The sequence below is a fragment of the Rhinoraja longicauda genome, chromosome 11 (assembly GCF_053455715.1).
Source record: "Rhinoraja longicauda isolate Sanriku21f chromosome 11, sRhiLon1.1, whole genome shotgun sequence".
NCBI lineage: Eukaryota > Metazoa > Chordata > Chondrichthyes > Rajiformes > Arhynchobatidae > Rhinoraja > Rhinoraja longicauda.
The window spans coordinates 10,714,494-10,738,343 of NC_135963.1; the positions used below are offsets into that span (position 1 = coordinate 10,714,494).

Genomic DNA, 23,850 nt, shown 5'->3' on the forward strand with positions numbered 1-23,850 from the left:
GGAGGGGAGGGGAGGGGAGAGAGGTGGAGAGAGGGGGAGGGGGGGAGGGAGGGAGGGAGGGAGGGAGGGAGGGAGGGGGAGGGGAGGGGAGGGGAGGGGAGGGGAGGGGAGGGGAGGGGAGGGGAGGGGAGGGGAGGGGAGGGGAGGGGAGGGGAGGGGAGGGGAGGGGAGGGGAGGGGAGGGGAGGGGAGGGGAGGGGAGGGGAGGGGAGGGGAGGGGAGGGGAGGGGAGGGGAGGGGAGGGGAGGGGAGGGAGGGGAGGAAGGAGATGGTGCTGCACCAATGCAGGAGAGGTTTGGGTCCAAAGGGTCTACTTGGTCTATTCCTATTACACGGTGCCATAAACTGAACACAATACTCTAAATGTGGCCTCACGTCTTGTACAATTGCAACATGACATCCCAACTTCTAGTATCTGCTGGCAGGTGATCCATATCCCTCCGTGCTCTGCATATTAATGTGTATATCTAAAAGCTTCTTAAACTTCATTATAATATCTTCTTCCAGCTCACGACATGTGTTACAGTCACCTACTATTATTCTGTGTAAAAAAAACATGGCCCACGATTGGTATCCTGACTGTATTGTCAGGGATGTCATGTTTTCGATATTAAACCAAAGTCCTTCAACAGCAAAGAGATTGTTGCAATGTGTCCTGGTCAATATTTATTTATTCAACATATTTTTTTTAATGAAAAATAAATCAAGTCATCTGGTATCTTTACTTTATAATTTTGAGTTACAGTGTGGAAACAGGTCATTTCAGTCCACGCCCACCAGCGATACGCTAACAGTGTCCTACACACACTCGGGAAATTTTTACCGAAGCCAATTAACCTGTAGACCTGCACGTCTTTGGAATGTGGGAGGGAACTGGAGCACCCGGAGAAAATCCACGCAGGTCAGGGTGAGACAGCACCTGTAGTCAGGATCGAACACGGGTCTCTGGCGCTGTAAGGCAGCAACTCTACCGCTGTGCCACCATTGCCCAATGTATATCATGGCCACATTGCCATTTGTGGGAGCCTGTATTCATTGCATTTCCCACAATCGTATCTATGCCATGCAAAATAATTGGAACGCATCTAACCATACTGTGCTCTGTGAAACCGAACATAATGGAAACTCCTGCATTTTATGAGGCTGTTGCCAGGACATAGAAACATAGAGAATAGGTGCAGGAGGAGGCCATTTGGCCCTTCGAGCCAGCACCGCCATTCATTGTGATCATGGCTGATCATCTACAATCACTAGCCTGTGCCTGCCTTCTCCCCATATCCCTTGATTCCACTAGCCCCTAGAGCTCTATCTAACTCGATGGCCTGATCTACCGAGAGAAGTTGGGCAAGCTAGGACTGTATTCCTTGGAGCTTAGGCAGATGAGAGGTGATCTTATAGAGATGTATAAAATCATGAGGGGAAATAGAGTCTCTTGCCCAGAGTAAGAGAATCAAGAACCAGGGGACACAGGTGAGAGGGGAAAGATTTAATAGGAATGTGAGGGGCCTGATTTTTACACAGAGGGCAGTGGTTGTATGGAATGTGCTGCTGGAGGAGGGAGTTGAGGCAGAAACTATAACAACATTTAAAATAAATTTGGACAGACACATGGATAGGAAAGGTTTAGAGGAATACAAGTTCATAAGTGATAGGAACAGAATTAGGCCATTCAGCCCATCAAGTCCATTCTGCCATTCAATCATGGCTGACCTATCTTTCCCTCTTAACCCCATTCTCCTGCCTTCTCCCCACAACCCCTGACACCCTTACTGATATGGGCCAAATGCGGGCAGGTGGGACAAGTGTGGATGGGGGGACCTTGGTCGGCATGGGCAAACTTGGTCGAAGGATCTGTTTCCGCACTGTGTGACCCTATTACTCTAGGACTCTCTGACTAATGCAGGTCCTTTTTCCTTTTGGGTATATATTTTTTTAAATCGCAGCCTAATCACTGAGCAACCTAGTGAACAAAGTTCAACTACGATCTGAGCGACCATTACTGCTACAATCATGGCTGACCAGTTTTGGTCTCCAAATTTGAGGAAGGATATTCTTGCTATTGAGGGCGTGCAGCGTAGGTTTACTAGGTTAATTCCCGGAATGGCGGGACTGTCATATGTTGAAAGACTGGAGCGACTAGGCTTGTATACACTGGAATTTAGAAGGATGAGAGGAGATCTTATCGAAACGTATAAGATTATTAAGGGATTGGACACGTTAGAGGCAGGAAACATGTTCCCAATGTTGGGGGAGTCCAGAACAAGGGGTCACAGTTTAAGAATAAGGGGTAGGCCATTTAGAACTGAGATGAGGAAAAACATTTTCAGTCAGAGGGTTGTGAATCTGTGGAATTCTCTGCCTCAGAAGGCAGTGGAGTCCAATTCTCTGAATGCATTCAAGAGAGAGCTGGATAGAGCTCTTAAGGATAGCGGAGTCAGGGGGTATGGGGAGAAGGCAGGAACGGGGTACTGATTGAGAATGATCAGCCATGATCACATTGAATGGCGGTGCTGGCTCGAAGGGCCGAATGGCCTCCTCCTGCACCTATTGTCTATTGTCTATTGCACAACTGGCGGCTGTAGACGGAGAAAACAATGATAAAGCAATGATGGTCTACGTCTGACACAGCCTCAAAGAGTGAGCGGCAAACCCCACAGATTATAGACAATAAACAATAGGTGCAGGAGTAGGCCATCCGGCCCTTTGAGCCAGCACCGCCATTCAATGTGATCATGGCTGATCACCAGCATTCAGTACCCCGTTCCTGCCTTCTCCCCATACCCCCTGACTCCGCTATCTTTAAGAGCTCTATCTAACTCTCTCTTGACCACAGAGAGAGATTAGTAAAAAGTTGCACTGTCATTGATCATATAAATGGTGACGTGATCTTTCCACTGTAAAAGGTAAATGACTACACGCGTCCTCGCCAACCCAGGACTGAGTGGCAACTCACCCAAAGGGAGGTAGCTCTCCGACTGATGCGACTTCAAGGGCTGCTGCCTGTCCTCCTGCACGTAGTCAAGGCTTGCGGGCTGGCTCCCACTCTTGTCTTTGTTCCTGTGGGGGGAATGGAGAGAATGGCCTTTTTTAATGCCCGCAACTCCGCTGCCCACCGCCGCTATAAAACACCGGAGACGACGGCGCATCAAAACTCAAGTACTTCTCGTCCAGAGCTTTCTCTCGCTCACATCTCACGCAGTGGGACAGGATGGAGTAGAGGCAGCTGAAGATGAAGGGGGCTGTTAGACTGCCGATGAAGACGTAGATGTACTGGATCTCCATGGTGCGACCAGAGAGGGAATGAAGCCGAGGGCTGGCGAGCAAATCCGGCTACCGGGAGAAACACCAACAGCGCGCGAGCTCCGAAAACAGCTACAAAGACTTCGAGCCAACAAGGTCGAAGATGGGAACGCTTTGCTCCTCAAATCTGCTACAGGGAAACAAACCTTTTCAAGGACAGAGGCACTTGCAGATTATGTCAGGAACGGGGGAAAAAAAGTGCGAGTCAATAGCTGAAGAAAAGTTTCAGTTTAGCCGGGAGAGCAGAGAGATTTGGGCAGCAAGTTATTTATGTCAGTGTTTGCTTCTGCAAGTAGCTACATGGGCCTAAGAAGAGGACGTGGCATGACTCCAGCCAAACAATGCTCTTCCTATTCAACGGGTCAAAATAACAAACTCAGGGAGATAGCGGGAAGACAACACGTTATCTCTCCAATGCCGCATAAGCATATATTTCATCGGACTTACATAAGCAATGGAAGACGGCTCCCCCTCCTCAAAGTCATTCCGTTATTCAACAAGATCACGTGTAATATTTTGCATCGTCACGCCGATCCTCGTACTAACAAATATCCTTTCATTCCCTTATCTATATACTAAAACTCTCGTTTGTTATCTTGTTTGTGACTGAACTTCAGCCAAAACGGTACACGATAGCGCGACAATTTTAGGCCCACCTTACTCACCGTTGTCACTTTAGTGATAATGCAAGTAGTTTTATTGAAATCGGTGTTATATTTTTAAAGTTATTCACATTTTTAAGTTTAAAAGGAGGGGAGGGGGAGGGGAGGAGGGAGGGGGGAGTGGGGGAGAAGGGAGAGGGGAGGGGGAGTTGAGGAGGGAGGGGGGAGGGGGGGAGTGGGGGAGAGGGGAGGGGGGGTTGAGGAGAGATGGGAGGGGGGGAGGAGAGGGTGCTGCACCAATGCAGGAGAGGTTTGGGCCCAACGGGTCCACTTGGTCTAGTCTAGTAATACCTAAAAATCAGCCCATCGTGCTCTTGCACGCACTCCGGAACTTTCCGCATAGAGATTTGCAAAAAGCTTCACCGCCCTTTGGCCCGCAATGTCCGTGCCGAACATGCCGCCAATATAGACTAATCTCATCCGCCTGCACGTGATCCATATTCCTCCATTCCCTGCATGAGCCGTGAGTGAATGGCAGAGGGGACTCCATTCCCTGCATATCAAAGTTCCTATCTAGAAGCCTCTTAAACTGCCTCCGCCACCACCCCTGGGAACCTCCCAGGCACCTACCTCTCTCTGTGCAAAGAAATGTGCCCCGCACTTCTCTGTTAAACGTTACCCTTCTCATCCTAAGGCTGTGCCCACAAGTGTTGGACATTTCCACCCTGGGATCAAGGTTTAAGTGTCCTGTCCATGCCTCTCATAACTTCCAATATTTCCATCAGGTCTCCCTTCAACCTCCGGCAATCCAAAGAAATCCTGACTACGGGTGCTGCACTGTAAGGAGTTTGTACGTTCTCCCGTGACCTGCGTGGGTTTTCTCCGAGATCTTCGGTTTCCTCCCACACTCCAAAGACGTACAGGTATGTAGGTTAATTGGCTGGGTAAATGTAAAAATTGTCCCTAGTGGGTGTAGGATAGTGTTAATGTACGGGGATCGCTGGGCAGCACGGACTTGGTGGGCCGAAAAGGCCTGTTTCCGGCTGTATATATATGATATGATATGATATGATAAAACAATCCAAGTTCATCAGGTCCAGGAGCAGAATTAGGCCACTCGGCCCATCGAGTCTCCTCCGCCATTCACTCGTGGCTGATCTATCTTTCCCTCTCAACCCCATTCTCCTGCCTTCTCCCCATAACCCTTGACACTCTTACTAATCAGGAACCTGTCAATCACCGCCTTAAAAATATCCATTGACTTTGCCTCCACAGCCGTCTGCAGCGACGAATTCCACAGATTCACCACCCTGCAGAAAAGCACTGCAGGATTACAAATTAAATCGGACTGAAGAAGAGTACCAACCCGAATCGTCACCCATCCATGTTCTCCAGGGACGCTGCACTCTATCCAGGCCTTTCACTGCTCTGTAAGTTTATTCAACCACTCGCTCCACCTTACTCTTCCTAATCCAGGCAGCATCCTGATAAACCTCTCCTCCACCCTCTCCAAATCCTCCACATCCATCCTGGAATGGGGAGGCCAGAACTACACACAATTTTTCCAAACGTTCTTAACTTGAGCTTTAATGACATGTGCAGGAAGGATTAGAGTCATTGTGTCTTACAGCATGGAAACAGACCATTGGCCCCACCTGCCCGCATTTGGCCCATACCCCTCCAAACCTGCCCATCCATGCACCTGTCCAAATATTTCTTAACTGTTGCAATAGTTCCTGCCTCAACAGCCTCAACAGCCTCCTCCGGCAGCTCGTTCCATACACCTACCACCCTTTGCGTGAAAAAGTTACCATTCAGGCTCCCATTGAATCTTCTTTAGCCCCTCACCTTAAACCTATGTCCTCTTGTTCTTGATTCCCCTACTCTGAGCAAGGGACTCTGTGCGTCTACCAGATCTATTCCTGTCATGATCTTGTACACATCTACAAGATCACTCCTCGTTCTCCTGCGCTCCAAGGAATCGAGTCCTAGCCCGCTCAATCTCTCCCTCTAGTTCTGGCAACATCCTTGTAAATCTGCTCAGTCTGAAGAAGGGTTTCGACCTGAAACAGCACCTATTCCTTCTCTCCAGAGATGACAATAGACAATAGGTGCAGGAGGAGGCCATTCGGCCCTTCGAGCCAGCACCGCCATTCAATTTGATCATAGCTGATCATTCTCAATCAGTACCCCGTTCCTGCCTTCTCCCCATACCCCCTGACTCCGCTATCCTTAAGAGCTCTATCTAGCTCTCTCTTGAGTGCATTCAGAGAATTGGCCTCCACTGCCTTCTGAGGCAGAGAATTCCACAGATTCACAACTCTCTGACTGAAAAAGTTTTTCCTCGTCTCAGTTCTGAATGGCCTACCCCTTATTCTTAAACTGTGGCCCCTTGTTCTGGACTCCCCCAACATTGGGAACATGTTTCCTGCCTCTAATGTGCCCAATCCCTTAATAATCTTATACGTTTCGATAAGATCTCTTCTCATCCTTCTAAATTCCAGTGTATACAAGCCTAGTCTCTGACCCGCTGAGTTACTCCAGCTTTTTGTGTCTATCTTTGGTTTAAACCAGCATCTGCAGCTCCTTCCTGCACATTCCCTGTACCCTTTCCAGCTTGACACCATCTTTCCTAAAACATGTTTCCCTGAACTAAACACACCACGGGTCGGCACGGTGTCGCAGCGGTAGAGTTGCTGCCTTACAGCGCTTGCAGCGACGGAGACCCGGGTTCGATCCCGACTATGGGTACTGTCTGTACGGAGTTTGTACGTTCTCCCCGTGGCCGCGTAGGTTTTCACTGAGATCTTCGGTTTCCTCCCACACTCCAAAGACGTGCAGGTGTGTAGGTAAATTGGCCTGGTAAATACTTTAAGAAATTGTCCCTAGTGCGTGTAGGATAGTGTTGATGTGCTGGAATCTCCAGACCCAGTGGGCCAAAGGGCCTGTTTCCGCACTACATCTCTAAACTAAACTAAACAATACTCTCAATGTGAGATTCCCTTCTGGCAAGCTCACCTCAACAGGTTTCCAGGTGAGAGGGAGCGATCCTGACTCGAGCCATTGGGCACAGTCCAGCTCAGCCTCTTGGCTGTGTCCGCCTTGCCGACCGGCACCTGGCAGATCTGTTCCTGGGCCACCGTGGCCGGGGCCGTGGCCCTGCCGTACTTCTCCTCCACCCACCTCAGCGGGTGCGTCCGGTTAATGGGCTGGAAGATGATGGCGCCGACCTGCTCGTAGATGGGCCGGCGGTTGCCCACGTAGCACCTGACCAGCGCGGGCACGCTGTCGAAGGTCTCGTGCTCAAACTGGTACTGCAGGCGCGAGTAGCCCTCGCTCAGGCGCACCACCACCCGGCTGATCTTGAAGTGGTGAGGGCCGTCCCTCCACTGACAGGTCAGGACGTGGTTGCCGGGGCTGGAGAGGGAGTCACGGACGAGGAAGTCTCCGTCTCGCTGAATCAGAGACTCGGCAACCTGCAAATACAAACACAAAGGGTTTCTCGAGAACGGACACTTGGTCATCTGTTCACGGCAACGTAGTTCAAAACGCAGTTCGGCGGCACAGCGGTAGAGTTGCTGCCTTACAGCACCAGCGACCCGGATTCAATTTCGACTGCAGGTGATGTCTGTACGGAGTTTGTACGTTCTCCCCGTGACCTGCGTGAGTTTCCTCTGAGATCTTCGGTTTCCTCCCACACTCCAAAAACGTACCGGCTTGTAGGTTAATTGGCTTGGTAAATGTAAAAACTGTCACGTGTGTGTGTGCGTAGGGTAGCGTTAGTGAGCGGGGATCGTTGGTCATCGTGACCCGGTGTGACGAAGTGCCTGTTTCCGCGCTGTATCTCTAAACTAAAACCACATCCTCCTCCATCTACCCAATCTATTCCTCTCGTCATCTTGTACACATCTACAAGATCACCCCGCGTTCTCAAGGGATATGGGGAAAAAGCAGGAACAGGGGACTGATTGTGGACGATCAGCCATGATCATATTGAATGGCGGTGTTGGCACGAAGGGCCGAATGGCCTACTCCTGCACCTGCTTTCTATCTTTCTATCTCACCAGCATCCAGCATGTATTCTTACTATTCAGTAAGTTTCAATGAGGTCCCCCCTCATCTTTTCCCCATAACTCTTGATATTCATACTAATCAAGAATTTCCTGATTAGTTCAGGTGTCAAGGGTTATAGGGAGAAGATGAGGGGGGACCTGATTGAAACTTACCGAATAGTAAAAGGCTTGGTTAGAGTGGATGTGGAGAGGATGTTTCCACCAGTGGGAGAGTCTAGGACCAGAGGCTTCAGCCTCAGAACAAAAGGACGTGCCTTTAGAAAGGAGATGGGGAGGAATTGCTTTAGTCAGAGGGTGGTGAATCTGTGGAGGCCAAGTCAATAGATATTTTTAAGGTGGAGATTGACAGATTATTGACTAGTAAGGGTGTCAGGGGTTATGGGGAGAAGGCAGGAGAATGGGGTTTGGAGGGAGAGATGGATCAAACATGATCGAATGGCGGAGTAGATTTGATGGGCCGAATGGCCTAATTCTGTTCCAAAAACTTAGGAACATGTGTAGGTTTTCAAGAATCTGGTTGCTAATTCAATTTTTTTTAACCTTTTTTTAGTTTAGTTTAGAATATAGTGGAGAAACAGGCCTTTCAGCCCACTAAGTCCATGCCGACCAGCAATCACCCTTACACCAGTTCTGTCCTCCGCACTAGGGACAGTTTACAGAAGCCATTTAACCTATAAACATGCACGTCTTTGTAATGTAGAAGGAAACCGGAGCACCCAGAGAAAACCCCCGTGGTCACAGGGAGAACGTACAAACTCCGTACAGACAGCAGCCGTAGTCAGGATCGAACCTGGGTAAGGCAGCAACTCTACCGCTGCGCCACCGTGCCGCCCTAATTCTATGTTAGTTCTCTGCTACCTTACTTTCTCAGCCACTCACTGCACAATCGGTGCCAGTTACAGAGGCCGCTCACAAACTCACAAACCCGCTCGTCACAAGGGATGTGGGAGGAAACCGGAGCAGCCGGGGAAAACCCACGCAGTGACAAGGAGAACGTGCAAACTCCACACAGACATCAGCCGGGGTCAGGATCAAATCCGGGTCTCTGGTGCTGTGAGGCCGCAGCTCAACCAGCCACAGAGCCAACATGTCGCTGGTTGAGACACTCAATCAGAATTTAAAAATGGGATTAATGTAGAACTAGTGTGAATGGGTGATTGATGGTCGGCATGGATTCAGTGGGCTGAAGGATCCATTTCTGTACAGTTCCATTCGACAGCACTATCAGTTGTGTCTCAGTGGTAATGTTGGCCTGAGCGTTATCTCATCGACTGCTAGTTAATGCCCCTGCCTGTGTACGGAGGTCAGTGGTAACAGAGTGTCAGCTGCGATTAGAAAAGGATTCACTTTGCTGCTGCCTACTCTGCTCCACTAACAAAGACCAATTCACATCTCAAAATCACCCCTGCGCCATCTGGATGATCTCCATGTTGGCGCGTAAAGAGTGAAAAATAATTTTGGTTTTGCTTGATGATTGCTAAACGAGTGCAGGCTTTGTACAAGTCGGGCTCGAGGATCATTATCTCATCAATTGCATTGAAGTAAGTGTTAGGTAGACACAAAACGCTGGAGTAACTCAGCGGGTCAGGCAGCATCTCTGGAGAGAAGGAACGGGTGACGTTTCGGGTCGAGACCCTTCTTCAGATAGAAGTAAGTGTTCAATGGTTCAACAAGTCTACACTGACTCCGAGCCATGGCAATGTTGGAAGATGTTGGAAACAGGCACGGTTCTACCTCACAGGACATTATGGGCGGCACGGTGGCGCAGCGGTAGAGTTGCTGCCTTACAGCGAATGCAGCGCCGGAGACTCAGGTTCGATCCTGACTACAGGCACCGTCTGTACGGAGTTTGTACGTTCTCCCCGTGACCGGCGTGGGTTTTCTCCGAGATCTTCGGTTTCCTCCCACACTCCAAAGACGTACAGGTATGTAGGTTAATTGGCTGGGCAAATGTAAAAATTGTCCCTAGTGGGTGTGGGATAGTGTTAGTGTGCGGGGATCGCTGGGTGGCGCGGACCCGGTGGGCCGAAGGGCCTGTTTCCGCGCTGTATCTCTAAATCTAAAAATCGAAATCCTCATGGATAATAGGACAGCTTTGGAGGGACATGGACCAAATGCGGGCAGGTGGGAATAGTGCAGCTGGGACATGTTGGCCGGTGTGGGCAAGTTGGGCCGAGGGACCTGTCCCCACCCTGTATCACTCTGTGAGTACAGCACAGGAACAGGCCCTTCGGCCCACAATCTGATGCCGTTAAACTAATATCCCCCGCCTGTACACGATCCATCTCTCTCCATTGCCAGAGTTTCCATGTACCTATCCAAAGGCCTATTCCATGTACCTATCCAAACACCATTAAATGCATACCTGCCTCCACCACTACCCCTGGCAGCTCATTCCAGGCACCCACCACTCAATGTGTAAACAACTTCGCCCTGCAAATCTCCTGTAAACTTTGCCCCGCTCGTCTTAAAGCTGTGCCCTCTCGTCTGGGAAAGAGGTTCAGACTGTCTACACTCTCATAATTTTATCAGCACTCCCCTCAGCCTCCAATGCTGCAGAGAAAACAGTCCCAAGTTTGTGCAAAGAAAACACAAAGTGCTGGAATAACTCAGCAGGTCTGGCAGCATCTCTGGAGAACATGGACAGGTGACGTTTCGGGTCGGGTCGGGTCTCTTCCCCAGACCAACCTCTCCTTGTACCTAACACCCTCTAGCCCAGGAGGCATTCTGGTGGATCCCTTGCACACTTTAGTACCCCTTCATCCTCATACATTCTCATCATTCCATACCTTGTCACCAGCATTCTGGTAAACCTCTTCTTAGTCACAGAGTCATAGAGTGATACAGTGTGGAAACAGGCCCTTCGGACCAACTTGCCCACACCGGCCAACATGTCCCAGCCACACTAGTCCCACCTGCCTGCGTTTGGTCCATATCCCCCCAAACCCGTCCCATCCATGTACCCATCTAACTGTTTGTTAAACGTTGGGATGGTCCCTGCCACAACTACCTCCTCTGGCAGCTTGTTCCATACACACACCGCCCTTTGTGTGAAAACATTACCCCTCAGATTCCTATTCAATCTTTTCCCCTTCACCCTGAACCTATGTCCTCTGGTCCTCGATTCCCCTACTCTGGGCATCTATGCTTCTCATGATACTTCTCGTTACCGAGGCAACTCCGGGCCTCTTACATAGAAACATAGAAAATAGGTGCAGGAGTAGGCCATTCGGCCCTTCGAGCCTGCACCGCCATTCAATATGATCATGGCTGATCATCCAACTCAGTATCCCGTACCTCCCTTCTCTCCATACCCCCTGATCCCTTTAGCCACAAGGGCCACATCTAACTCCCTCTTAAATATAGCCAATGAACTGGCCTCAACTACCTTCTATGGCAGAGAATTCCACAGATTCACCACTCTCTGTGTGAAAAAAAACTTTCTCATCTCGGTCCTAAAAGACTTCCCCCTTATCCTTAAACGGTGACCCCTTGTTCTGGACTTCCCCAACATCGGGAACAATCTTCCCGCATCCAGCCTGTCCAACCCCTTAAGAATTTTGTAAGTTTCTATAAGATCCCCCCCTCAATCTTCTAAATTCCAGCGAGTACAAGCCGAGTCTATCCAGTCTTTCTTCATATGAAAGTCCTGTCACCCCGGGACTCTGTGCATCTATTCCTCTCATGATACTTCTCGTTGCCGAGGCAACCCCGGGCTTCTTACACAAAGCGTTCGAGTGAAAGCGAGTGCCGTGGCTCCGAGGGAAAGCGAGCTGCGCGGCGAGGATCGGCGAGGATTCCTGGGACCGTACCTTGCGGGGAATGCGTCCGTGGTACCAGGCGTGGCCTCGCAGGTCTTCGCCGTTCAACTTCAGCTCCTCCTCCAGCTCTTTCCTCAGCCTCTCAGGTGTCGAGTCCATGATGTACCTGTCCTTCGAGAACTAGACACACAGAGAGCGGGGAAGGGTCAGAGAGCGGCCGAGACAACCCGCCGCTGCCGCGCTGCTCGCCCGGTGACGGCTCCACGCCTCAGTCAGCGTTTCTCGCCCCGGCCTGCAGAAGTTTGCACAGAGAAAGCGACTGGCTGCGATCCCAATTTCCCAGCTGGAGCTTTGCCCATCCTTTCCAGTCTCAAAATCAATAACTGCGAGAGACCGCGCACTAGGTCACACTGTTAATGATTAGCAGTCGGAAGTACCCTGTTTTCACCTAAGGCAAAGCTACCAGATCAGGAACTGACTGCTCTCCCCCCCCCCCAGTTCTCTTGCAAGATGGCATCTGTTCCTCTACCACTAATGAGACTATTATTTGCACATTGATGACTCAATTATAATAGACTCCAAAAAAAAAATTTTTTTAATTTCCTCCGCTATATATTTCAGATGTTAGCGTGCGATCTGTTCGCACCTCCTTGGGATTTGCAGACAATATATTTATCCAGCAGTTAGTCGCTTGGAGATGTAACAAAACAGAATTATATTTAATTGCATCCTTTTATCCAGCAGGAGTCAAAGATGATTAACGGCAGTGGTCCCCCGATCAAGTCTAACTTCATTTAAAACTCAGGAAATTGACTAATCAAGATTCGAAAGTCACATTTACATTATGTTTTTTTTGGGGGGGGATATCTTTGTGTACATGCGAGCATATAACTGTGCTTGTGTGTACTGTCTGCATCGGTCTCTGTGATTAACCACACGGGGAGGTTTGTGTGTATGCCTCAATCTCCGACTGCCCGTGTTTACAAGGTCCAGCATGATGAACAGATTTTCATTCCTGATCCAACTTCCTCTCCATTACTGACAGTGTAATGAGCCGATAATTAATTTATGTTTATTTATTAGTTCAGCAAAGCCCCAGAGCATCCTACTGCTTGGCTCCGTCTCTGTGCTCGGTTTCATCGTCACTCTCACACAACTTTATATCCCAATAGACCAAGTGGACCCGTTGGGCCCAAACCTTTCCTTCATCGGTGCAACACCCTCTCTTCTCTCCTCCCCCCTCCCCCTCCCCCTCCCCTTCCACCCTGCCACTCCATCCCCCTCGACCCCATATCCTCCCCCTTCCTCCCTTCCTCCCTCCCTCCCCAGGGCATAGATTCAAACTTTAAAATGTGAATAACTTTAAAAATATAACACCGATTTCAATGAAACTTCTTCCATTCGCACCAAAGGGACGACGGTGAGTAAGGTGGGCCTAAAATTGTCGCGCTATCGTGTACCGTTTTGGCTGTAGTTCAGGAACAAACAAACAAACGAGAGTTTTAGTACATAGATAACAGGATGTTTCCCACGCATTATCTGCATCTAGGCCTTCTGATATAATAATATGTGCAGCAACAAAAATTAAATAAAAATAATCAGCAAATAATGTTCTATTTCTAACATTGTCAGGTTAGAAATGGCAATAGGGTCATAGTGTCATATAGCACGGAAACAGGCCCTTCGGCCCAGCTTGTCCATGTCAACCAAGATGCCCTTCTACGCTGATCCAATTTGCTCACGTTTGAACCATACGCCTTTTCTAGCCAAGTAGCCGCCAAAGTATCGTGTAAATGTTGATATTGGACCTGCCTCAACTACCTCCTCTGGCAGCTGGTTCCATACACCCACCACTCTCTGAGTGAAAATGCTGTGCATCAGATTCCCAGTTAAACCTTTCCCCCTCTCACTTCAATCAGATGCCCTCTGGTTCTTGATTTCCCAACTCTGGGAAAAAGACTGTCCATTCACCATGATCGTGTCCCCTGGTGATTTTATACACTGCTAATAAGATCCCCACCCAGTCTCCTGCATGCCAAGGAATAACGCCCCTTCCTGCCCAAAACCTTCCTATCACTCAGTCCCTGGCGTCCTGGCAACATCCTCGTCATTTTTTTTTTTCTGAACTCGTCTCTGGTTAATGGCATCTGTCCTTACAACAGACTCAACACAATATTCCAAGAACAGCCTCGGCAACCTCGTACACAATACAATGGGTCCAAGGCATCTACAATCTTTGGTGTGTTCCCGGGTTATCACAGAGGGCGGCACAGTGTTGCAGTGGTAGAGTTGCTGCCTTACGGCACCAGAGACCCAGGTTCGATCCTGACTACGGGTGCTGTCTGTACGGGGTTTGCACGTTCTCCCTGTGACCGCGTGGGTTTTCTCCGGGTGCTCCAGTTTCCTCCCACGCTCCAAAGATGTACAGGTCTGCAGGTTAATTGTTCCTAGTGTGTAGGATAATGCTAGTGTACGGGGTGAACTCTGGGCGGCACAGACTCAGTGGGCAGTACCTGCAGTATCTGTCCAACTCCAACTCTACACAGTAGCTTTGTAGCTGTGTTACTTGACCCACGTACCAGGGTCTTGTGCTAACTGAAGACTGGGGAACTTAGGTACAGTTAATGAACCCAGAGTAAACCACAAAACTATTCGTTTGTCCTAACAATCTGGTTGACTTGACATTCTTCTGAGGAAGTAAGGGCCAAAAAAAATTAAAAAATTTAGGAGGATGTTACCAGGACTGGAGGGGTTTGAGTTAAAAGGAATGCTAGATGGGCTGGGACATTTTTCCTTGGAGCGTACGAAGCTGAGGGAAGACCCCCACAGTGGTTTATAAACCCATGAGGGGCATGGATAAGGTGGGCGCTTACTGTATTTTCCCCAATGTTGGAGAGTCTAAAACTAGAGGGCGCAGGTTTAAGGTGAGATGGCAAAGATCTAAAAGAGACGCAAGAGGCAACTTTTTCATGCATGGGGTGGTGGTGGTGTGCACATATGCAGAGAGTGCCAGAGGGAGTCGTAGAGTGGTAGAGGTAGGTATAATTGCAACATTTAAGAGACACTTGGACAGGTACATGGTTAGGAAAACTCTGCTGACTGGTCAGCACGCAACAAAAGATTTTCACTGTACCTCGGTGGCTGCCAGAGGAGGTAGTTGAGGCTGGGACTATCCCATCGTTTAAGAAACAGTTAGGCAGGTACATAGGTAGGACAGGTTTGGGGAGGATGTGGACCAAGCACAGGCAAGTGGGACTAGTGTAGCTGGGACATGTTGGCCTGTGTAAGCGAGTTGGGCCAAAGGGCATGTTTCCACACTGTGCCACTCTACGACTCTATACTGAACTGAACAAGCTTGGTTAGGCAACTTGGTCAGTATGGGCAAATTGGGCCGAATGGCCTGTTTCCATGCTGTGCAGCTCTAGGCTGTCTTCACCTGGTCTGGCCTACACGTGACCAGACACACCGACACAGTTGAGAATTTAATGCCCTCTGGAAATTAAAAAAATCTCACCAAACCAGCCAGGTCATGGATGGGCAATAGATGCCATCCTTGAAGGAACAAGTAGAAAGCTTACGAAATGTGTAGGAAGGAACTGCTGATGCTGGTTCAAGCTGGAGATGGACACCAAGTGCTGGAGTAACTCAGCGGGACAGGCAGCATCTCTGGAGAGAAGGAATGGGTGACGTTTTGGGTTGAGACCCTTCTTCAGACTCTAAAAAATGTCTCGACCCGAAACCTCACCCATTCCTTCTCTCCAGAGATGCTGCCTGTCCCGCTGAGTTACTCCAGCACTTTGTGTCTATCTTAAGTAGGAAGCTTGGCTCCTAAATCAGTTTAAAACCACGGCCCAGCACTGTCTGCTGTTCCCTCCTTCTTGTCACTCTATTATCCACCTCTGCCCAACACTACCTGATGCCTTGCAATACAAGGTTTAGAGGGATAATGGGCTAAATACAAGCAGGTGGAACTAGTGTAGATGGGACATGTTGGCCGGCATGGGTCTGTTTCCACGCTGTAAGACTCTGTGACTCTATAATTTGCACCTTGCAATGACGTGCTTCAAGGCTTTACTGAAAGAGATGGTTAGTGACTGTAGTAAAGTACTGCATAAACGCCTTCTGTTCTGACAAATGTCAAGCATGTGGGAAATAAGGAGTGTGAAAGTGTGCAACTTCCCCACAGCAGCTGAACCAGAGACCCATGTAATGTGTAGACGGAAGCTCGACGATTCGCTGCATCTTGATCAGTGCCAGTGCTTTAGTTATGCAGGAAAGAGGCTATTTGAACCATTGTGGCTGTCCTGTCCGTTTGACAGGGCTGTGGGTTCCACACCAGTCCAACAGAGAACAGAAACAAGAACTGAAATGGCAACAATGAACAATTCTACATTTCCTTAATCAACATCTGCTTTAATCTGTCCTTTTCACACCTTATGTTCTCTTTGTAGCCTTCCACATTTCCGTTTTCTTTCTCCCCTGACCCTCAGTCTGAAGTACAGGAGCAAGGAAGTCCTTCTGCAGTTGTATAGGACCCTGGGGAGACCACATCTGGAGTATTGTGTGCAATTTTGGTCTCCTAATCTGAGGAAGGACGTCCTGGCTATTGAGGTAGCGCAGCGTAGGTTCACGAGGTTAATCCTTGGGATGATGGGACTGTCATATGAGGAAAGATTGGAACGACTAGATTTCTATTCACTGGAGTTTAGAAGGATGAGAGGGGATCTTATAGAGACGTATAAAATTATAAAAGGACTAGGCAAGCTAGATGCAGGAAAAATGTTCCCAATGTTGGGAGAGTCCAGAACCAGGGGACACAGTCTATGAATAAAGGGGAGGCCATTTAAAACTGAGGTGAGAAGAAACTTTTTCACCCAGAGAGTTGTGAATTTGTGGAATTCTCTGCCACAGAGGGCAGTGGAGGCCAATTCGCTGGATGAATTTAAAAGAGAGTTAGATAGAGCTCTAGGGGCTAGTGGAATCATGGGATTCATGGGGAGAGGTTGGGCACAGGTTACTGATTGTAGATGATCAGCCATGATCACAATGAATGGCAGTGCTGGCTCAAAGGGCCAAATGGCCTCCTCCTGCACCTATTTTCTATGTTTCTGTGACCCGAAACGTCACCCATTCCTTCTCTCCAAAGATGCTGCCTGTCCCGCTGAGTTACTCCAGCTTTTTTGTGTCTATCTTCGGCATATCAGAAAGCTGTGCCTCTCTGTGGAACCAAGTCTTTCCAAAGCCAGAATTCCAAGAAGGTGGCCTTACAGTCTGTGGAAACGTCGTTGCAAAACCAGCGGGAGAGCCTTCACCACAACCCTCTGCGCACCATCCAGGGGACTACACCACCTTCTCTCGGGAGGCCAAGGGTTGGGCAAAACTAAACCATTAGCAACACATTACCGGAATAAAGTCAATAGTTCACTGATTTAACATAGAAACTTAGAAACATAGAAAATAGGTGCAGGAGGAGGCCATTTGGCCCTTCGAGCCAGCACCGCCATTCATTGTGATCGCGGCCGACCATCCACAATCAGCAACCCGTGCCTGCCCCCTCCCCGCATCCCCCGACTCCTCTATCCCCCAGAGCTCTATCCAACTCTCTCCTAAATCCATCCAGTGAATTGGCCTCCACCGCCCTCTGTGGCAGAGAATCCCACAGATTCACAACTCTCTGGGTGAAAAAGCTTCTTCTCTCCTCAGCTCCAAATGGCCTCCCCTTTATTCTTAGACTGTGTGTGTGGCCCCTGGTTCTGGACAACATCCAACACCGGGAACATTTTTTCCTGCATCCAGCCTGTCCAGTCCCTTCATGATCCTGCACGTTTCTATAAGACCCCCCTCTCATCCCTCCAAACTCCAGCGAATACAAGCCCAGTCTTTCCAATCCCTGCTCACATTTACAGGCACAGCGTCTCCTCAACTCCACAAAATTGGAGCTGGAATGCTGACGTCACCCACTGACTCATTCCTTCCTCCTCCAATATAATGAAGTTAAAATAATATAAACAGCCTCCGCTCTATTCTATTCAAAGTATTAACTTTGTCGGCGCCCAACATGTGGCGACTCTTTGCACACTTGTGTGTGCGAGGCAAAGAATCTCACCGTGATAATAAAGTGTCATTCACTCATTGTAGTATTGCTGCCAGGTACAAGCACTGAAACATTTGATTCATCCCCAGTTGTTGGTAGCGACACACCAGGCTCCGACCAACCGTGGATAACCTGGCGCAGTCTCAACAGACTGGGGACAGTCATGGGGAGGAGCACATCGAACACGCTGAAGTGGGGATATACTGAAGATGCGGCAGACTGTGAGTGCAGACGGGGCCTCCAGACTATGGAACATCTCCTGAGCTGTGACATGCTGCATGACACACGCACTGTAAAGGATCTTGCAGAGGCCAACCACGTGGCACTAACATTTGCTCGCTATCGGCAAACAGCTGTGCGACGGCACGAATAAAACAAATCCCAACACGTTGACGTAAATTCTTCAAAAGTCCCCTCCGTCCAAGCTCAGCTTTTGGATCCAAATTCTCCTTTCGAGCATCAGTGCTAACTCAGGTCATAGAAACATAGAAAATAGGTGCAGGAGTAGGCCATTCGGCCCTTCGAGCCTGCACCGCTATTCAATATGATCATGGCTGATCATCCAGCTCAGTATCCCGTACCTGCCTTCTCTCCATACCCCCTGATCCCTTTAGCAAAAAGGGCCACATCTAACTCCCTCTTAAATATAGCCAATGAACTGGCCTCAACTACCTTCTGTGGCAGAGAATTCCAGGGAGGGACCAGGTGGCGATCGCGGCGGAGGTCAGTGCGGCGGTCGAGGACGGGGCCCGCGGGATTCGGAGAACACGCCGCCAGGAACAAAGGAGGACCCGGAGTGGGGAGACCAGGAGGGGGGAGGAGAGAACAAAGGGGGGCCCGGAGTGGGGAGACCACGAGGGGGGAGGGGAGAACAAAGGGGGGCCCGGAGTGGGGAGACTATGAGGGGGGGAGGGAGAGAACAAAGGGGGGCCCGGAGTGAGGAGACCACGAGGGGGGAGGGGAGAACAAAGGGGGGCCCGGAGTGGGGAGACTATGAGGGGGGGAGAGAACAAAGGAGGGCCCGGAGTGGGGAGACCACGGGGGGGGGGGGGGGGGAGAGAACAAAGGGGGGCCCAGAGTGAGGAGACCACGAGGGGGGAGGGGAGAACAAAGGGGGGCCCGGAGTGGGGAGACTATGAGGGGGGAGGAGAGAACAAAGGGGGGCCCAGAGAGGGGAGACCATGAGGGGGGAGGAGAGAACAAAGGGGGGCCCAGAGTGGGGAGACCATGAAGGGGGAGGCCATGAGGGGGGAGGAGAGAACAAAGGGGGGCCCGGAGTGAGGAGACCACGAGGGGGGAGGGGAGAACAAAGGGGGCCCCGGAGTGGGGAGACCATGAGAATTAGTCCAACACAGTGCCTGGGGATGAAGTGACTACGACCTTTAGACCCCAATCTACAATGCTCACCTGTCTATATCGGACAGTTTACGTTAAGAGCCAAGCGTCAATGATACCTGTGTAGGAAGGAACTGCAGACGCTGGTCTGAACCGAAGATAGACACAAAAAGCTGGAGTAGCTTGGCGGGACAGGCAGCACCTCTAGAGAGAGTGTATCACAAAATGCTGGAGTAACTCAGCGGGTCAGGCAGCATCTCTGGAGAGAAGGAATGGGAGGGAATGGATGACCTTTTGGTTCGAGACCCTTCTTCAGACTTTAATGATACTTTATTGTCACGTGTACCTAGGGACAGTGAAATTCTTTGTTTTGCATACAAGCCAGTAAAATCTGAAGAAGGGTCTCGACCCATTCCTTCCCTCCAGAGATGCCGCCTGTCCCGCTGAGTTACTCCAGCTTTTTGTGTCTGTCTTCGGCATCAGGAGGAAACTTGAGCAGGATTCCCTCCTTATTTGAACCCTGGTGAGCACCAGCTTGGACCGGCTCCGTGCTTGGCGTACACCAGGTAAAGACAGGACAAGCTTTTAATGAAACGTTTCCAACTCAGCATCAAAGAGCAGAAATGAACAATAACATGCCCAGTGTTAGGACTGATGCACCCTCACTATGATTAAGAAAACGTGCTGCCTAAACAATCTCCTTGGTTCAATCATCCGTGTCATTTGACACCATTTGCTGCTCTAATTAAAGAGCTCCTGCACATTAAAGGCCCCAACGCTTTGATAAACAGATGTGTGGGATACAAGCCCAGAGCCCACATTGCTTAAAGGAAGTCCCATTGTTCACTGTGGGAAGCAGCTTGTGATTTAGACACTGCTGTATGCAGTGGGTACAGGTCTTGTGATTTAGACACTGCTGTATGCAGTGGGTACAGGTCTTTTACAACAGGGAAACCAGGCCCGTATCAGTGGGATCTCCACAAACTGCACAGTTTAATCTCTCTCTATCCTCTTGCCCATCACACTAATTGTAGATGTAGTCCATTTCCCAATTCACATCAACTGCAATTTATGGCAAAAAGAATTAAAGGAAATATCAGCCTGGAAATTGGACTCATTTGCAACATGTTACTTCGTTCATTAGTTCCATTCGGCCCATCTAATCTACTCCGCCATTCAATCACGGCTGATCCATCTCTCCCTCCTAACCCCATTCTCCTGCCTTCTCCCCCTAACCCCTGTCACCCATATTAATCAGGAATCTGCCAAACTCTGCCTTAAAATTTACAATTGACTTGGCCTCCACAGCCTTCTGTGGTAATGAATTCCACAGATTCACCACCCCCTGACTAAAGAAATTCCTCCTCCTCTCCTTTCTATAGGTCCGTCCTTTTATTCTGAGGCTGTGCCCTCTGGTCCCAGACTCTCCCACTAGTGGAAACATCCTCTCCACATCCACTCTATCCAGGCCTTCCAGTGGAGGACTTGCATGCAAATCCTGCATTAATGCAGTTTCCAACACATTAGGTCAATGGTCCATCATCAGAAGCATGGCCTGGGTGTTAGTGTGTATACATCCTCTATGCACGGCTGTTGCTTTCCTAGCATGCATGCAGCTGTGCAGCTAATGATGCTGTCATGCATGTAGCTGTGCAGCTGATACATGCATGCATGCAGCTGTGCAGCTAATGATGCTGTCATGCATGTAGCTGTGCAGTTAATGATGCTGTCGTGCATGCAGCTGTGCAGTCAATGATGCATGCATGCAGCTAATGATGCATGCATGCAGCTGTGCAGACAATGATGCTGTCGTGCATGCATGCAGTTGCGCAGCTGATGATGCTGTCATGCATGCAGTGGTGCAGCTAATGAGGCATGCATGCATGCAGCCAATGATGCTGTCGTGCATGCATGCAGTTGTGCAGCTAATGATGCTGTCATGCATGCATGCAGCTGCGATTATCGAACAAAATCAAAATGTACCATGGTGCAATCTACCACCTTCACTGGACACAAAGAGACAGGCCCAAAGAGTAGAGCAACAAACAGAGGCAGCGGTAGAGTTGCTGCCTTACAGCGCCAGAGACCTGGGTTTGATCCTGACTACAGGTGATGTCTGTATGGAGTTTGTACGCTCTTCGCGTGACCAAGTGGGTATTATCCGGGTGCTCCGGTTTCCTCCCACACTCCAAAGGCGTACAGGTTTGCAGGCTAATTGACTTGGTAAAATTGTAAATCATCGCTAGTGTGTGTAGGATAGTGTTTGTGTGCGGGGATCACTGGTCGGCGCGGACTCAGTGGGCTGAAGGACCTGTTTCCGCACTGTATCTCTAAACTAAACTAAACGATGATGTTAGCTTGTAGTAAACATGCGTTACGATGCAGGCAATTGCAGGCAGAGGAATATAACAGCATCAGCAATTTGTGCGGGACTCCTGTCATTCTGGAATCCTACACAATGTGCTAATGCTACACGATTCCCCATTCAACACGAATAACCAAGGACGAATATCCATTCCCAACGGCCTGACACACATTTTCCACAGTGGATCGAAACATAGAAAATAGGTTCAGGAGGAGGCCATTTGGCCCTTCGAGCCAGCACCGCCATTCATTGTGATCATGGCTGATCATCCACAATCAGTAACCCGTGCCTGATTCCACTAGCCCCTAGAGCTCTATCTAACTCTCTTTTAAATTCATCCAGTGAATTGGCCTCCATTGCCTTCTGTGGTAGAGATTCACAACTCTCTGGGTGAAAAAGTTGTTTCTCATCTCAGTTTTAAATGGCTTCCACTTTATTCTTAGACTGTGGCCCCTGGTTCTGGACTCCCCCAACATTGGGAACATTTTTCCTGCATGGATGAAACTTTTTTTTTCCAATGCATGAAGCACATTTCATTCTTTTGTATTGGAAAAACAGCGGTATTTTAAATTGGTTCACTTTAAACTTTTTCCACTGGACAAGATGCTCAAAGACAAGACAGTCAACTGTGCCAGGAACTACGGCTGGAAAGGGCAGCTCCCAGAGTCCACGACCACATCCAGTAAAACCAAACACCTGGGAGCATCGCCCTCAACATCACAGCATGGTTCAGGAACAACTCTGCCAAAGACCACCAGGAATTGCAGAGAGCTGTGGTTGTAGCCTTGTCCACGACACAGAGTAGACTCCCCACCATCGATTCCATGTACACTTCACATTGCCTCGGGAAAGCAGCCAACATAATCAAAAGACTGATCTTATAGAGGTGTACAAAATCATGAGAGGAATAGATCGGGTAGATGCACAGGGTCTCTTGCCTGGAGTAGGGGAATCGAGAACCAGAAGGCACAGGTTTAATGTGAGGGGGGAGGGGGGAAAGATTTAGTACGAACCTGAGGGGTAACATTTTCACAATAGACAACAGAAAATAGGTGCAGGAGAAGGCCATTCGGCCCTTCGAGCCAGCACCGCCATTCAATGTGATCATGGCTGATCATTCTCAATCAGTACCCCGTTCCTGCCTTCTCCCCATACCCCCTGACTCCGCTATCCTTAAGAGCTCTATCTAGCTCTCTCTTGAATGTATTAAGAGAATTGGCCCCCGCTGCCTTCTGAGGCAGAGAATTCCACAGATTCACAACTCTCTGACTAAAAAAGTTTTTCCTCATCTCTGTTCTAAATGGCCTACCCCTTATTCTTAAACTGTGGCCCCTGGTTCTGGACTCCCCCAACATTGGGAACATGTTTCCTGCCTCTAACGTGTCCAACCCCTTAATAATTTTATACGTTTCGATAAGATCCCCTCTCATCCTTCTAAATTCCAGTGTATACAAACCTAGTCGCTCCAGTCTTTCAACATATGACAGTCCCGCCATTCCGGGAATTAACCTAGTAAACCTACGCTGCACGCCCTCAATAGCAAGAATATCCTTCCTCAAATTTGGAGACCAAAACTGCACACAGTACTCCAGGTGCGGTCTCACTAGGGCCCTGTACAACTGCAGAAGGACCTCTTTGCTCCTATACTCAACTCCTCTTGTTATGAAGGACAATATTCCATTGGCTTTCTTCACTGCCTGCTGTACCTGCATGCTTCCTTTCAGTGACTGATGCACTAGGACACCCAGATCACGTTGTACGTCCCCTTTTCCTAACTTGACACCATTCAGATAATAATCTGCCTTCCTATTCTTACCACCAAAGTGGATAACCTCACACTTATCTACATTAAACTGCATCTGCCATGCATCCGCCCACTCACACAACCTGTCCAAGTCACCCTGCAACCTCATAGCATCTTCCTCACAGTTCACACTGCCACCTAGCTTTGTATCATCGGCAAATTTGCTAATGGTACTTTTAATCCCTTCATCCAAGTCATTGATGTATATTGTAAATAGCTGCGGTCCCAACACCGAGCCTTGCGGTACCCCACTAGTCACTGCCTGCCATTCTGAAAGGGACCCATTTATCCCCACTCTTTGCTTTCTGTCTGTCAACCAACTTTCTATCCATGTCAGTACCCTACCCCCAATACCATGTGCTCTAATTTTGCCCACCAATCTCCTATGTGGGACCTTGTCGAAGGCTTTCTGAAAGTCGAGGTACACCACATCCACCGGCTCTCCCCTGTCAATTTTCCTAGTTACATCCTCAGAAAATTCCAGTAGATTAGTCAAGCACGATTTCCTCTTCGTCGG

The 23,850-nt window shown here is 49.3% G+C and overlaps 1 protein-coding gene across 6 annotated transcripts in view; it reads right to left on the minus strand.

Moving 5' to 3' along the window:
* bcar3 (BCAR3 adaptor protein, NSP family member) overlaps positions 1-23,850 on the minus strand; it is a 167,498-nt gene that overhangs the window by 15,695 nt on the left and 127,953 nt on the right. For all 6 annotated transcript variants that reach the window (XM_078408257.1, XM_078408255.1, XM_078408256.1 and 3 more), the window contains 3 exons: positions 11,787-11,915; positions 6,920-7,377; positions 2,953-3,056 (listed from right to left, as the gene is read on the minus strand). In XM_078408257.1, the coding sequence (XP_078264383.1) occupies positions 2,953-3,056; positions 6,920-7,377; positions 11,787-11,915 (691 nt within the window). The remainder of the gene's footprint in view (positions 1-2,952; positions 3,057-6,919; positions 7,378-11,786; positions 11,916-23,850) is intronic.